Genomic DNA, 18,165 nt, shown 5'->3' with positions numbered 1-18,165 from the left:
TAGGTATTATAATTATTATGTACATACAGTACTGATAGAAGTTTATACCCATAGCTTTATTAACACTGCTATTTGGGTATCAACCTAGAGCAAATGAAGTATTATTGGAGACATAACAGGCCTGGGCTTGATGACCAAAAAGTTGGAATTAAAAGTATTGACTGAATTTTAATTTGTCACTAACCTTGTGGTGGAGGGAGTTAATAAAACTTGGAACATTCTTGGAAACATCCTTGGAAAATAGTTATATTCTTGGACAGTATATTCCATGTTTTGTAATACTTGATAAATTAAAAATGTAGATAGACCCAACATCATTCTAAGTAAGGATAAATTTATGACCACTATACTTAGAAAAAGAAATTACATAAGTACAGTTAGAATGAACTTGCTTCATAAAATTACAAAGATCCCAGAGGCATGTATCAATCTGTACCTAAAAGACAAAACCTCAAAAAAAGACCTTAATGAAACAGACATAAATGGTTTACCTGAAAAAAAGTTCAAAATAATGGTCATAAACGTGCTCACCAACGTCAGGAGAACAATGCATGTACAAAGTAAGAATTTCAACAAAGAGAGAATATAAGAAAGTACCAAACAGAAGTCACAAACCTGAAGAATACAATAACTGAACTGAAAATTTCAATACAAGGGTTCAACAGCACTAGATAATGCAGAAGCAGGGATTGAGGAACTTGAAGACGGGGCAATAGAACTCATCCAGAAAGAGGAACAGAAAGAAAAAGAGTGAAGATAGCTTACAGGACTTACAGGACAACATCAAGCAGAATAATATTAACATTTCTAAGAATCCCAGAGAGAAAAGAGGAGGGGACAGAAGCCTATTTAAAGGAATAATTAATGGCTGAAAATGTCCCTAACATGGGAAACAGACATCCAGATCCAGGAAGCCCAGAGAGTTTCAGTAAACATGAATCCAAAGAGACCCACCCACACAAAGACATATTGCAATTACATTGTCAAAAATTATAAAGACAAGGAGGGAATCTTAAAAGCAAGAATGAAAAACAACTTTTTATGTATAAGGAAACTTCCATAATACCTTCAGTAGATTCTTTAGCAGAAACTTTGCAGGCCAGAAGGGAGTGACATGATGTATTTAAAGTGCTGAAGTGAAAAAATTGTCTACCAAGAATACTTGACCCAAGAAAGTTGTCCTTCAGGGTTAAAGGAAAGGTGAAGAATTTCCAGTCACGCAAAAGCTAAAAGAATTCAGCACCACTAGATTGGCCTTACAAGAAAAGTTAAAGGGACTTCTTTAAGCTGAAATCAAAGAGTGCTAACAGGAAAGCATATGAAAATGTAAACCTCACTAGTAAAGGTAAATACATAGTTCAATTTAGAATAATCTACTCTTGTAATGGCGGTGGATTGACCACTTATCTAGTGTGAAGGGTTAAAGTAGTAAAAGTAACTATAACTACAATAATTTGTTTAGTGAATACTCAAAAAGATGCAGATTGCAACATCAAAAGCATTAAACGTAGTGGGAAGAGTAAAAATGTAGAGCTTTAGAATGTGTTTGAACTTAAGTTGTTATCAGCTTAAAATAGACATAAATAAAAGTTATCAGCTTAAAATAGACTTATAAATAAAAGATGTTTTACATAAGCTTAATGGTAACCACATAGCAAAAACCTGTGGTAGATACACAAAAGATAAATAAAAAGGAATCTAAGCATACTACTACCAAAAAAATCATCAAATCACAAAGGAAGGGAGCAAGAGAAGAAGAGAGTAACAAAGGAATTATGAAACAGCAAGAAAATAGTTAACAAAATGGCAATAAGTCCATACTTATCAATAATTACTTTAAATGTAAATGAATAAATTCTCCAATCAAAATATACAGTAGCTGAATGAATTTTTTTAAAAAAAGCACCCCACTATATGCTGCCTGACTAACTTCTCACATAGGATACATACACATTGAAAGTAAAAGGATGGAAAAAGATATTCCATGCAAATAAAAAACAAAAGAAAGCTGGGATAGCTATAATTGTATGAGACAAAATAAACTTAAACAAAAGACTGTATAAGAGACAAAGAAGGTCACTGTATAATAATAAAGGGATCAATCCAACCAGAGGATATAACGTTTGTAAATATTTGCACACCCAACATAGGAGCACCTATGAATATAAAGTATATAAAGCAAGTATTAACATACCTTAAGGGAGAAATAGACAGCAAATACAATAATTGGAGATTTCAGTACTCCGCTTTCATCAATAGATAAATCATCCAGACAGAAAATCAGTAAGGAAACATTGGACTTAAATGACACTTTAGATCAGATGGAAAGCAACAGAATACTCATTCTTCTCAAATGCACATAGAACATTCTCCAGAATAGATCACATGTTAAGCCACAATACAAATCTTGAAATTTAAGATTAAAATCATATCAGTCATCTTTTCTGACTACAGTAGTATGAAACTAGAAATCAATTACAAGAAGAAAATTGGAAAATCCACAAATATATGGAGATTCAACAACATGCTACTAAACAACCAGTGGGTCAAAGGAGAAATCAAAAGAGAAATCAAAAAATATCTTGAGACACATGGAAATGGAAATACAACATACCAAAACTTATAAGATGCAGCAAAAGCAGTTCTAAGAGGGAAGTTCAGAGCAATCAATGCCTACATTAAGAAAGAAGAAAGAGCTTAAAGAAACAACCTAATGTTACACTCCAAAGAATTTTAAAAAAATAAAACAGAACTAAGCCTGCAGTGGAAGGAAGGAAATAACAAAGACCAGAGTTAAAAAAAAAAAAAAAAAAATGAAATAGGGACTTCCCTGGTGGCACAGTGGTTAAGAATCTGCCTGCCAATGCAGGGGACACAGGTTTGATCCCTGGTCCAAGAGGATCCCACACCCCGTGGAGCAAGTAAGCCCATGCGCCACAACTACTGAGCCTGTACCCTAGAGCCCGCGAGCCACAACTGCTGAGCCCACTCACCGCAACTACTGAGCCTGCGTGCCTAGGGCCTGTGCTCTGCAACAAGAGAAGCCACTGCAATGAGAAGCCCGCACGCCGCAACAAAGAAGAGTAGCCCCCGCTCACCGCAACTACAGAAAGCCCGCGCACAGCAACGAAGACCCAATACAGCCAAAAATAAATAAATAAATGTATTATTTTTCTTAAATGACATAGAGACTAAAAAGACAATAGAAATGATCAATGAAATGAAGACCTGGTTCTTTGAAAAGATAAACAAGATAGCCAAGCCTTTAGCTAGACTCATCAAGAAAAAACAGGACTCAAATAAATAAAATTAGGAATGAAAGAGGAGACGTTACAACTGATACCACAAAAATACAAAGAATCTACTGTGTACAAAGAGACTGCTATGTACAATTATACACCAACAAACTGGACAGCCTAGAAGATATGGAAAAATTCCCAACATCCACAAATCAGTGAGTATGATAGACCACAGTAACAAAATGATGGATAAAAATGATATGATCATCTCCATAGATGCAGAAAAAAATTTTGAGAAAATTGAACATCCATTCATGATGAGAATTCTCAGCAAAGTGGGTATAGAGGGAACATACCTCAAAGTAATAAAGGCCATATGTGACAAGCCCACGGCTATCATACTCAATGGTGAAAAACTGAAAACTTTTCCTCTAAGATCAGGAACAAGACACGGACAGCCACTCTTGCCACTTTTATCCAAGATAGTAATGGAAGTCCTAGCCAGAGCAATTAGAGAAGGAAAAGAAATAAGTCACCCAAATAAGAAAGGAAGAAGTAAAATGTCTCTCTTTGCAAATGACATGATATTATATATAGTATACTCTATGGACTTCACCAAAAAAAAAAAACTTAAAACTAATAAACAAATTTAGTAAAGTTTCAGAGTACAAAATCAATATATAAAAATCAGTTACATTTCTATGCACTAATAACAAATTATCAAGAAGAGAAATTAAGAAAACAATCCCATTTACAATTGCATCAAAAAGAATAAAATACCTAGGAATAAATTTAACTAAGAAATTGAAAGACCTGTACACTGAAAACTATAAAACATTGATGAAAGAAATTGAAGAATTCACAGAGAAATGTATATATCTTTCAAACATAAAGTCAAAAAGGAAACAGTCCTTAAATGAAACAATGGACTTAAGATATTTATACAGATCATTTCATCCAAATGCAGCAGACTACATATTCTTCTTAAATGCACATGGAACATTTTCAAGAATATACCATATGTTGGAACACAAAAGAAGTCACAGTGAATTTAAATACTGAAATCATATCAGGCATCTTTTCCACCACCATGGCATGATCAACTATCAATACAAGAAGAAAGCTGGAAAATATGTGGAGACTAAACAACATGCTACTGAACAACTATTGGGTCACTGAAGAAATCAAAAGGAGAAATAAAAAAATACCTAAACACAAATAAAATGAAAATACAACATATCAAAATCTATGGGATGTAGCAAAAGCAGTACGTAGAGGAATGTTTATAGCAATAAAGCCTACCTTAAGAAACAAGAAATATCTCAAATAAACAGTCTTAGCATTACACCTAAAGGAACTGGAGGGGGGGGAAGAACAAAGTCTAAAATCAATATAAAGAAGAAAATAAAAATCAGAGCAGAAATAAATGAAATAGAGACTAAAAAAGGCAATGGGAAAAAAGTCAATGAAACTGGTTCTTTAAAGAGATAAACAAAATTGACAAACCTTTAGCTAGACTCACTAAGAAAAAAGAGAAGGTGTAGATAAATAAAATCAGAAACAAGGAAAAATTACAGCCAATATCACAGAAATACAAAGATCATAAGAGAATACTGTGAACAGCTATGCATCAACAAATTGGACAACCTAGAAGAACTGGATCAATTCTTAGAATCACACATTCTTCCAAGACTGAATCATGTGAAATAGAAAATCTGAATAGATCAATCATTAGTAGGGAGATGGAAACAGTAATCAAAAACCTCCTAAGAAACACATCCAGGACCAGACAACTTAATTGCTGAATTCTACGAAACATTTAAAGACTTAATACCAATTCTTCTCAAACGCTTCCAAAAACTAGAAGAGAAGGGAACACTTCATAACTCTTTTTATGAGGCCAACATTACCCTAATACCAAAACCAGACAAGAACAACACACAAAAAAGAAAATTACAGGCCAGTATGTCTGACAAACATAGATGTAAAAATTCTCAACAAAACATTAGCAAACTGAATACAGCAATATATTAAAAGGACCATACGCCATGATCAAATGAACTTTATTCCAGGGATGTAAGGATGGTTCAGTATCCACAAATCAATCAACATGATACAACACATTAACAAAAATGAAGGACAAAAATCATGATTATATCAATAGATGCCCTAAAAACAGCATATGGCAAGAGTCAACACCCATTTATGATTAAAAAAAAAAACTCAATAAAATGAAGGAGCATACATCAACATAATAAAAGCCATATGCGACAAACCCACAGCTAACATCATACTGAATGGTGAAAAACTGAAAACTTTTTCTCTAAGATTTGGAACAAGAGAAGGATACCCACTCTTGCCACCTTGCCACTCTTACTCAACATAGGACTGAAGTCCTAGCTAGAGCAATATGGTAAGAAAAAGAAATCCAGATTGGAAAGGAAGAAGTAAAACTGTCACTATTTGTGGATAACATGATTTTATATATAGAAAACCCTAAAGATTCCACAGAAAAACTATTAGAAATAATAAATGAATGCAGTAAAGTTGTAGGATACAAAATCAACATACAAAAATCTGTTGCATTTCTGTACACTAAGAATGAACTAGCATAAAGAGAAATTAAGGAAACATTTCCTTTTACAATCACAACAAAAAGAATAAAATACCTTGTAGTAAATTAATCCAAAGAAGTGAAAACTGTAAGACATTGTTGAAAGAAATTGAATAAGACACAAAGAAATGGAAAGATAGTCCATGCTCATGTTACAAAAATTAACATTGTTAAAATATCCACATTACCTAAAGCAACCTATGGATTCAGTGAAATCCCCATCAAAATACCAATGACATTTTTGATAGAAATAGAACAAAAAAATCCTACAATTTGTATAGAACTGCAGAAGACCCTGGATAGCCAAAGCAATCTTGAGAAAAATGATCAAAGTGGAGGTATTACACTCCCTGATTTCAAATTATACTACAAAACTATAATAATCAAAACAGCATGGTATTGGCAGAAAAACAGACATAAATCAATGGAACACAATTGAGAGCCCAGAAATAAACCCATACATATATGGACAATTAATTTACAACAAAGGAGCAAAGAACATACAATGGAGAAAGGACAGTTTCTTCAATAAATTGTGTTGGAAAAACTGGATAGCACATGCAAAAGAATGAAACTAGACCCTATCTTACACCATACACAAAAATTAACTCAAAATGGATTAAAGACTTGAATGTAAAACCAGAAACCATAAAACTCCTAGAAGAAAACGTAGGCAGTATACTTTTCACATCAGTCTTAGCAGTCTCTTTCTGGATATGTATCCTCAGTCAAAGGAAACAAAAGCAAAATTAAACAAATGGGACTACATCAAACTAAAAAACTCTACACAGCAAAAGAAACCATCAACAAAATGAAAAGAAACCCTACCAAATGGCAGAAGATATTTGCAAATCATGTATCCATAAGTGGTTAATATTCAAAATTTATAAACAACTCAACAATTTTTTTTAAATTAAAAAATGGGCAGAGGATCTGAATAGAAATTTTTCCAAAGAAGACATACAGATGGCCAACAGGCACATCAGAAGATGTTCAACATCACTAATTCAGGAAATGCAACTCAAAACCACAATGAGATATCACCTCACACCCATCCATTAGAATGGCTGTTATTGAAAACAATAACAAGTGTTGGAGAGGAGATGCAGAAAAGGGAACTCTCATACACTGTTGGTGGCAGTGTAAGTTAGTGCAGCCACTGTGGAAGACAGTATGGAGGTTCCTAAATACATTAAAAATAGAACTGTCATATGATCCAGCAATTCGACCTTTGGTTATTTATCCAAAGCAAACAGAATCCCTATCTCAAAAAGATATCTGCACCTCCATCTTTACTGCAGCGTTATTTACAATAGCCAGGACATGAAAACAAACTAAGTATCCATTGATGGATAAATGGATAAAGGAAATGAGGTATATATATGCTATAGAACATTATTCAGTCATAAAAATAAGAAAATCTTGCTACTTGTGACAACATGAATGGACTTTGAGTCCATTGTGCTAAGTGAAATAGGTCAGAGAAAGACAAATACTATATGATCTCACTTACGTATGCAATCTAAAAATAATCAACTCATAGATACAGAGAACAGATTGGTGGTTGCCAGAGGCAGGGGTTGGTGAGTGGGTAAAATACATGAACGTGGTCGAAAGGCACAAATTTCCGCATATAAATCCTGGGGATGTAATGTACAGCATGTTGATTATAGTTAATAATATTGTATAGTTGAAAGTTTCTAAGAGAGTAGATTGTAAGAGTTCTCATCACAAGAAAAAAATTGTACTGTGTGTGGTGATGGATATTAACTTATTGTGATGATCATTTCACAAAATATACACATATCAAATCATTATGTTGTATACCTAAAATTAATACAATGTTATTTGTCAACTATATCTCAGTTAAAAAGAAAAGCGTATGGAAAGTTTTAAATAGCTATGAACACTTTGTGAATAGGACAAGAAAAAAACAATAAAATAAAAGACAATTTTAGGTTATTTCAAAGAGTTAAAGTAGTTAAAGAAGAAACTCAATCAGAAGTTTTAGGAAAAGATTCTTATGTGACTTACAATCTAAGTTGTGAAATTTTAGAAATAGACTAATCTAATCTAGTCCTTTTGTTTTCAAATGATGGAAATGATATCATTACCAGGTCAAAGTAACACAGCCAATTATTGGAAGAGCATGATTTGAACTGTCATGAAATCTAGGCCTTCAACTCTTTATTCCAGTTTTCCATGCTTTTCCACTGTTTATGTTTCTTATCTAACCACTTGGTTTAAAAGTGGCCTGAAAATTTACAGTGATCTCTGAAAGACCTTTCTACTTTAAATTGACACTGTTTATCAATGAATCAGTTAACAGCTGAGCTCTCTAAACTCTCCCCACTGCTATTGATTTATGAGAGACCTGTCTTACTTTGAAACGTATAGACTTCCTGAGAAGCAAGAGTTTAAACATCTCACTCAACTCATGAGTGCCTTATGTGTTAGACTTTTGAACATAGATATTACTATACTAGTCATTTTTAATATGCTATCTCATTGAATTCTTAGAACTGTAAGAAATATGAAAAAGTTGAAGTTAGAGGAAGAAGGTAATTTATTTCTTTAAAGTGGCTAATTTATTCTGATTTCATGTTCAGTGCATTTTTCAAATCCCCTGCACTAACCATTATTATAAAAACCTCAGCCAGAGTGAGTGCCCAATTTGTATAACAATTGGTGAATCTTTAGCTATAACAACTTAATTCCTAAAACAGTTGTTCACATATAAAGTACAATGATTGATCTTTGTTGTTGAATGTATTTAAACCAACTATCATTCTAATTTAGTATTCATCAGGTTTCTCTTTCCTTCCAGGCCTGTATGTGGAATCAGAGGGAAAACACTTATAATTAACTTGCCAGGTAGCAAGAAAGGATCTCAGGTAAGCTATCTTGAGATTTATATGGTTTAGTGTAAGAAATTTTGGCCACTGTGAGAGCCAAACAAAAAGTTGGAGCACTCCACAAGACTACCCTCACTTCTGACACCAATTGCAGTTCAATGCCTTCCCAAAACCACCCTCAGTTTCAGTAATTCACAAGATGGATTCAGAGAACTCATTGAAAGGTGGTATACTCATGGTTATGGTTTACTACAGGGAAAGGATACAGATTAAAATCAACCAAGGGAAGGAGTGCATAAGACAGAATAAAGGAGAGGTACCACATGGAGAGCTTCTAATATCTTCTCCCTGTGGAATCATGAACACATTGCTCTCCGGGCATCAGTGTGTAACAACACAGGGATTGTTGCTTATCAGGGAAGCTCTAAGCCCTTAGCATCTGGAGTTTTTATTGAGGCACATCATATACTGCCCATATACCTGTAGTCTCCAACACTTTCCAAAGGCAAAATTGATACCACATTTCCCAAAGCCCCCATCATAAATCACACTGTTAGACTGTCTGGTGGCCAGAGTTTCCAGACAAACAAAGACACTCCTCCTTTCATTTCCCAGTAACTGAGGGCAAAGGCCAGACTCTCTTTGGGTAAGGTTAGTTCTTTATTACACAAGCTACCCCCTGGCCTCTGGCCAAGGCTTTCTTACAACAAAACAATCATATTTGTATGGCTGGCCATCTATGTTTAGTACAGCACTTATATTATAGACACAACATCAGTAACAGTGTGAATATGCCTAAGATTTGGAGGAGCCAGAGTGGGATAGGAATAGATTTAGAGAAACAGGTAATTCATCCTCTAAAGCCATTACACAAATTTTCATATTTTTGTACTCATTTACTAATTTTTCATCTTGATCTACTATTATTTGTACCCTATGATACATTCTCACAGAGCTATTTACCATAGAAATTAGCTCTCTTGCTCAGGCCAATCATTTCCCATTGGTATTGCATATTGAGGAGGCTTTAATTCAAATTCCCAGTATATATGACCATCAATATCAGCATATAATCTTATTAACAATGCCTGTATTATAACATATCATGGTATATTAGTAAATATAACCTGAAAAATAAGAGTCAAAAGATACTGGCACATTACTGGAGTCCTACACAGGCATTAACAGTTATCCTAGTCGTCATCATATCATATGATCAAAACATGTCCCAGAGCGATGTTCCTCAGGTTTACAGACTTGTCAGGTTCCAAAAGCAGGAGTAGTCTCAGCAACATATGGCTTTTCCCTTTCTGGCATCTGCTACAGCTGAGCCAAGAAACAATATCATCTTTGTTCTAAGCTTCTTTTGAGACACCAAGGTAATACTGGATTTCCCTTGTTGCATAACGCATTTATTCATTCCTTTACCTTCAACTGCCATTCCTCCTTCTCTCCATTTATACTCAGACATTTCCTTTGAGCATCTTTGAATGAGACCGTTGGTTTGGCCACTGGGCTGGCCCAGATTGCCATCAGTAATACTAGTTTAGTAGTGGGAAGTACTTTAGTACTTCCCACTCAGTCCATTTCATTCATATAAGATAAGGTTAAGGTTACATAGGTACCGAGCTAGTAGGCAGTCTGAAACACCAGGCAATATAACTGCATTTACTGTCATGCCCAATTTGGCCAGGTGGAATAAGACATAGTCTACACCATCAAGCCCTTAGGCATTCTGACATAAAGATTTAAAAGTATAGTTACAGTTTGGGCTTAAGAATCATCCCTGCTTCTGGCACCCACAGTTGCAGCCCTGGTCCTAGGAACATTGCATCAGGTAGAAAAGAAGAAAGTTGAGGTGACGTGGGGAAAAACGAAAAACGTTAATCGTAAAGAGAAAAGTATAGTTGTACAAGCATCCTTTTCCATCCCCTCTTCCCAGAAAAGTAGAGGAATCTGTCTAGAAGGAACTCTCACTTAGCCTCCCTGTTGTTGAGTGTGATCACACACTAATGAAGGCTTCATGACTTTATCTCCTCATATTTTAGACAACAAATGTTTCAATTGCCCATTTCAATTTTCTATCATACTATTGCTCTGAGGATGAAAGTGTTCCTTGGTCTGAAGAAGTGTGCCTCCATGGTCATTGATACAATATCTTCTGTTCTGGTCCTTTTATAGTACATTGAACATTTGCATCTACTCTGGGATAAGCAAAGCTCATACCAGAGTAAGTGTCTATACCTGGTAGGACCCATTTGTAGCCTCCAGGGACTAAAAGCATCAATCCAACGTGACAGCTATGTGTAGGACTTTTCCCCTGTGGAATTTGCTGCATAGCCCTCTGCCTCTCTGTCTCTCTTTTTAGCAGACAAAACAGTTCTTATTGGCATTTTGTGTCTCAGAGTGTGAGAGGAATATATCTAGATTCAGCCCATCTCTGCATTGCTACAGACCTCCAGTGTCCACTCATTTCATGGACTCAGGTGGCCATGTCAAGCAAGTACACCAGGATATCTGCTCGCCATTACCAATCAACTTCCAGTTCTGGAAGGGAGTTCTTCTTGTGCGCATTAACATAATCTACTTTAATATACCCCTTACGTTCCCAGAGTGATTTCCACAGGGCCATGTCCCATACAGGTATTCCTTTAATAGACCAGTTTTCCATTGCCCATCTGCCTGACCATACCACCAGGCCATTTGGACACTTCCCGTGACTCAGTAAAAACCCAAACATAGGGGCAAACATGTAGTTCAGCCCATCGAGCTGATTTGTTTTTACCTTCTTCAATCAGAGTGGCGGCCTTCCAAACAGGATGCTGTCCCTTCACCTTGGAATTGCCATCCATAAACCAAGCAGCTCTTTGTTGATCAATAGAAAGCTGTTTATAGGGCACCGCCCAAGTGGCCCAAGTGGCCATAGGATCCAGCAGCTTCTCAGGTGGTTCCGAAGTCAGCCCTAGGTGAAAAGAGGCTGCCTGCTCGTGAGTACCTCCTTGCATTCTCCTGGTAGCATGATTCTATATGCAACATTTCCATTTTATTATGGAACTCTCCTGGGCATTGCCGTCCCCATTAGAGCTTTTCTCTGAAATTACCCAAGACCTTTTGGATATTTCAGGTTTTAGGATTATTTTGTGTCCTTTAGTCATAAGGGCAGTCTCAATTAAAGTCCAACAGCAAGTAGTAATTGTCTCTCAAATGGAAATTTTCTGGTCCCAAATCCCAGCAGTTGTTGTTGGGTGGCACTCACAAGTTTTTGCTATAAGCCCAGTCTGCACTCCACACAGGGCTTTTGTACAGCAAATTAATGAACTGTGTGGGCCCATTTAGCATGTCCAATTATATTGGTGGAAGAGTGGATTTACATGCCTGCTGTTTTACAATATGAGGTAGGGGATGAATTCTCCAGTCAGACCACAACATCCATGCCCATAATACATTCAGGTAAAGGAGATTCACCACTTCACATAAAGTTCACTCTCCAAACATTCTGATTCTTATCCAAACATTCACCTTAATCCCATCAAGTATTGCATTCCTATATCTTCCCATTCTAACTGTACCCATTAGGATTTCAACAGGTTGTAGATCACAGTACATGAAGCTCCCATGTCAAGGAGTCCCAGAGAAGTCTCTTCTCTGTTTCCTGATGATTTTAGCCATTTGTGTGCATATGGCCTTGGAGTTCTAAGGCCTGGGTTGGGTCAAGGGATCCAGACCCTTTTGTCAGACCTTATATTGATTAGATTATGGGTCCATCACTTAAGGTGATTCTAGGTAAGGTTTCTTTGCTTCCTAGCTTTTTTAATTCCTCCAAACCAGGGTACATAGAGATTTGTTTAGGACCCCTTAATGTTAGGAGACCAGCAGGGTCTCCAGTCTGTCTATTCAGCCCACAGCAGTGCTTCTTTAAGACCTCTGTTTTGTCCCCATCAATGCTCACTTTTTTCATACATTTCTTAATAACCATTTAAATATTTCCACCCTGCTAGGACAAGTCCCTTGAATCTCTTGTTTCTTTTTCCCCATTTTCTTATGAATCAGTCCAACTTTATTTACTGTTTATTGCTTCAACATAAATTTTTCCTTGGGAAGCAGCTCTGAGGCTAACAGCTATATGTCAGACCATTCAGAGTCCAAACTTGGCCCAGCCTCAGGATCCACCCCTACATTCTCCATTACTTTTGTTTTAGCTAGTACAGATACCATTAACCAAGAAATTGTGTGTTTACTTTGTTTTTTATCATTTTGCATTTCTTGTGCTTTGACATAACTCCTTAGGAGTTAGATCTTTCATTTTAAAACTTCATTGCTAGTTTTATCTCCAGTAACTAATTACAGTACAGCTGCAGTTCCATACTGTGGGTGACCCTGTGTTCATCTAGGCTCTAAAGATTCATTATCCCCCACCCTCTCTTCCTTCCTCTTCCCAGATCACAAGTTTCAGTGAGTCAGGGTCTTTCTATCAAATCCCACTTCTTAACACCAACTGTAAGGAGTTTTGACCAACTGCAGAAGTTAGCCAGCTACAAAGTTGGAGCACTCCATAAGACTGCTCTCATTTCTGACACCACTTGCAATTGAGGGGATTTCTAAAATCACCCTCACTTTTAATAATTCACTAGAAGGGCTCACAGAACTCACTGAAAGCTGTTATACTTATGGGTATGTTGTATTACAGGGAAAGAATACAGGTTGAAATCAGCCAAGGAAAGAAGCACATATGGTAGAGTCTAAGAGAGGTACCAAACAGGGAACTTCTGGTCATCCTCTTCCATGGAATCATGGAAGCATCACCTCCTCTTAGCCACAATATAAGACAGTATACACAGAGTATTGCTAACTATGTACATTCTCCTTTGCCTTTGGTGTTCAGAGTTTTTATTAGGACTTGATCACATATTGCCCACATGGTTGACCTAGTCAGCCATTCCCAGTTCTTTCCAGAGGCAAAACTGATACTGTGTTTCCCAAAGCCCTCATAGTAAACCACATTGTTAGACTGTTCAGTGGCCAAAGCCCCCAGGCAAACAGAGACACTCTTATCAGGCATGACATAACAAGGAACTAGAGATCACCTCCCAAAAGCTGAGAGTAAAGGCAGACCTCTCTTTGATTAAAGTTAAATTCTTCACTATACAATTTTTTCCAGTAGGTTAAAAGATTAGATACCTTCCAGGTAGTCCATAAATTGTAAGATATTTCTTTACATATTAGATTTTAAGGTAAGTTACTTTAAATGTAAAAGAGAAAGACCTCTGCTCAAACATATTCCCCAAACATATCTGGCCTTATGTTCTGATTTTAAAATTCTCACCTATTTTCTTTTGGTGATACAATATAGGTAATAATGGATGTATTTTGAGCATTAGCTGCCTGTCCTCCTTGCTTGGCATCCTGCAATAAATGCTGTACTTTCCTTCACCGCCCCCTAAAAAAAAAGAAACCAAGGGACTATATTGACTTTTATGCTGTACAAACTTATACCTATTTTTACATATTGTACAACGTTGTCTAGCTATACTTTATGATTGTAGTCAGAACTTTAGCTCTCTGAATAAAATAGTTCAGTACTCAATTGGTTTGTTAGTTCTAGTATCCTTCTCTAACCAGAAAGGTAAAAATTCTTACCTGCTCTCTCATAATGTATCTTTAAACTCTGAAGTTGTATAGAAATTTTACTTAAAAAAAAAAAAAATGTACTGTGTGCTTATATAGTGTAGTTCTTCAGCTTATGGAGAATACTGTAATATATACCATGCTTACTTCATATTTTGCATTGCAAGGACAATACATTCAATATGATTCATTCTTAAGACAGATGGAGAGAAAAATCACAAATAAATCCAAAATTTGTGATCCAAAATCACAGACACATTTGATTGCTGCCATTTTGTATGCCTATAAAAATGCTTTATCTTCATTTTTTTTTCTTCCTCTTGCATACAGGAATGCTTTCAGTTCATACTGCCAGCCCTACCTCATGCCATTGACCTTTTACGTGATGCCATTGTAAAAGTAAAAGAAGTGCATGATGAACTTGAAGATTTACCTTCCCCACCACCACCTCTTTCCCCTCCTCCCACAACTAGCCCCCATAAACAGACAGAAGACAAAGGGGTTCAATGTGAAGAAGAGGAAGAAGAGAAGAAAGACAGTGGTGTTGCTTCAACAGAAGATAGTTCTTCATCACATATAACTGCAGCAGCCATTGCGGCCAAGGTAAGCCTGCTGAGAGGGACCCAGAGATCTAAAGGACCCACAGGTAAATGTATTGATTTCATCTCTCTTTCCATCCCATTCTTCCATAAGTTAAATATCACTTCAGGGCATCCTTTAAAAAGAACGGGGATATTCATGACACTCCACAGCTATATTCCCTCCATTATGTAGAGTTCTTGAAAGCATTGAAGTTTTGTTCTGAGTTCTGAGGCATTAAAAATTCTGCTGTTATCTATTGAAGTAATAGCTCCAATGATAAACAATGTGACATTTAAGAACTCTTTGAAGATGTCATTTTTGTGATCATAGTAAATATACAATGTTCATGTATTCAGCACATCAAATATTCACAAATTCTTAGAGGAGCACCAAACTGAAGGTAAGATACCTAAGGTGGTTCAAGAAATTAGCTGAGGAAGATTAATAAATATTTTTTTTTAAAGACAAGACTTTTCAGCAGTTAAGTAGCACTTATTTAACTATTGGACACAAATTACCCCAGTCATGAAGAAATGGATGTAAGATATTCGTGTTTTTAATTTAATAAAGTAATAAATATTATTAAAACAGCATCAAAGTATTACAAGTTCTCTTTGAACAATTCTGGGAGTAAATATAGTACCATGAAGTACTTCAGTAAATTTAGTTATCATCTTAAAGTCACAGAACATGATTTACATTATTATCCATACCTAGTATAACCCACCTTGTACACTTTAAAATCTTCAGACAGTAGCATATCACTTCTGGGAGTAATGATTGTTCACTGAGAGTGTAAAGATTGAAAATCTAATCACTATATGAAGTAATTTTTAAAGTTTTATGGCTCATCCAGATACTTTGGCTATGAGCATAACATGAGAGGATTTTTTGACAATGTATATATTGGAAAGGATCATAGAGATCCTTTGGAAGTGTCCATTCAGACAACAAGTAAGTGGTTCTTTCACTAAAGACGGGATTATTCTGTCTCCAGATCCATTCAGTGATCCATTAAGTCCTTACTTAAGGCTAGTAAGTATTTAAGTTGTGCGTGAGGTTTGTTTTGTTTTTATGGAAATGATTGATGAAATACATTATTAAATCATCGTATGTTCTTTCTTTTACTCTTAATTAAAAGAGTTAAAAGTACCATCAGTTTCAATCTTAAAAAAAACTTGTACCATTTGAAATCTAAGCTAATTTTGTCATTCTTCATTTGAAAATTTTTGACATTCCATTGTTCCATTTGTTTTCACCCTTTTTCCTTTCCAGTCATTTTGCTTGTATAGTTTCATGTTTTCCTGTCACTATATTCATAGTTGTTATGTGTTGTGCATTAGAAGCATCCATTCTACACCAGTCCTGCTGTTATCATGGCACACGGTGAGCAGCCCATCCCTGGTCTCATCAGTTATTCCCATGATGCAACAGGCAGTGCAGAGGAACCGGTAAGACAAGAGGCTTTTGCATTAATGATTTTGCAGGCATACAGCCTACCTCCTATCCTTGGAGGTAGGCTATAGCATATGACGGAAGATGTGTTTTATTCTGAAAGACCTTCACTAGTGCTTTTTTGTGAAAGTGTAAGTGCCACTGAGTATCTTCCATCAAGGAATATAATAGAGTTTCTCCTGTACCTAAAGTACTCTAACATCATTAAGATTTTGTAGTATGTGGCAATGAACTTTCATCACATGACTTTCAAGAAATTCATTGCTCAGAAGTTAATTTTTTTCTTTAGTAATTTCATCACGTACCTTAAAATAAATTGCCTGGCTTAATTAAGTTAATCCCTTAAGAGGATCACATTAAGTTTTAATATCCAAACAGATTGGTCAAGATAATATTTAATTTGTATTAATCTTGCTTTTTTTCCTTATGATTTTGCATCTTTTTTTCTTTTCTTTCACTATGTTCTCATTACAACCATTTAGAAAGTTGAGTCTTTGTACAAATTCTGATATTACTGATCTTCATATAGAAACTTTTAAGGGTCTGTATCCACTTCTTTCAGTCATTGGCTGAATGATACTTTGTAAAAAGTGTCAGGCTAGGAAAGATTAAACTGATAAGTAGAGCTGAATAAGCAGTGACAATTTAAACCATGGCTGCAAAAGAAACCTCAGTCCCTGATATGAATATAAAATGAGAAGGAAAAAGAAGAAAAATAAGTAATAAGTGTAATTTTGTTTTTAATCCTTAGGAAGAAAAAACACCCAGGATTTCAGGGGGATGCAGGGAGGAAAACTAGTATCAGTCGACTCTTGGGAGCTAAACTACCAAATGATGACTTTAACGCTTATATTCATCAAGCCATGCCTGGTTGGAAACAAACTTAGCTAAGTCAAAGGCCAAGTAGAAAATGTAAATATTGATTAATAAAATTATTAATGAATTCCAGTTGACAACTGAATTCTCCAGCTATAGCTTTGCTATAAATTATAAACATTCCAAAATGTACCAAACTGTCTTTTGTATTCTCATATTATAAAGCAACCAGAGCAACTACAATAATTATCCTGGTTTTCAAACTAAAATATTTGGAAGTTTCGTATTCATAACCAAGCTTTTAAGTTATCATATTCTGAGTTTCATATTATTACACAGAAAATGATTTGAATAGCTCTTCAATAGTTAGCTCCTAGTGATCTGAATACTGGTTATTGCCAAACTGATCAACTTGCTTTTTCAAGAAACAAAGAGGCTTGAGAAGTGCTTCTCATAATGGATATTTGTTAGTTGCCTCTCCAGCAGCCATTTCCCATCCCTCTTTCTAACACTACACCGCATTTCCCAGTCATATAGTTTGGGTGAGACTGACTAATCCTCCAGGGTAGGTGGCTTAGTACAATCAGCATATCCATTTCACATAACCACAGTTTTTAGTTCAAGAAACACATAACTCAGGTCAATAGGAGCAAGTGGGTCTCATCTCTTAGATTTTATTTGAATGACTAGGAACATAGACTCTCTGTTTCCTATTGAATATGAATGAGGAAATATACAACTCGAAGAATTCCTATCTTGGAACCATGAAAGTAATGCCTGCCAATAATGGAGCCAACTGTAAAGAAGCATTCCTAAGAAATGGGAGAGAAAGAGATGTACTCGGTCCTGTCACATTTTTCAACCACTTACTCCAGCCCCTGTTGAACTATATCTGCCTCTTGACTTTTCAGTTACCTGAGCCAATACGTTACTTTGAAAAAGCTAATTAGAGACAGAGATGGGTAAACTGTTGTCTGCA

At 35.7% G+C, this 18,165-nt stretch overlaps 1 protein-coding gene across 12 annotated transcripts in view; it reads left to right on the top strand.

Moving 5' to 3' along the window:
* GPHN (gephyrin) overlaps positions 1-18,165 on the top strand; it is a 638,461-nt gene that overhangs the window by 345,449 nt on the left and 274,847 nt on the right. For 6 of the 12 annotated variants that reach the window (XM_082451599.1, XM_082451603.1, XM_082451604.1 and 3 more), the window contains 3 exons: positions 8,681-8,747; positions 14,664-14,936; positions 16,259-16,366. In XM_082451599.1, the coding sequence (XP_082307725.1) occupies positions 8,681-8,747; positions 14,664-14,936; positions 16,259-16,366 (448 nt within the window). The remainder of the gene's footprint in view (positions 1-8,680; positions 8,748-14,663; positions 14,937-16,258; positions 16,367-18,165) is intronic. The other 6 variants (XM_082451600.1, XM_082451601.1, XM_082451602.1 and 3 more) reach the window with 1 other exon arrangement.

Source organism: Balaenoptera physalus (assembly GCF_965194825.1).
Source record: "Balaenoptera physalus genome assembly, chromosome: 2".
NCBI lineage: Eukaryota > Metazoa > Chordata > Mammalia > Artiodactyla > Balaenopteridae > Balaenoptera > Balaenoptera physalus.
The sequence above is the reverse complement of the archived record's forward strand: the minus strand, read 5'-3'. Positions and strand labels throughout refer to the sequence as shown.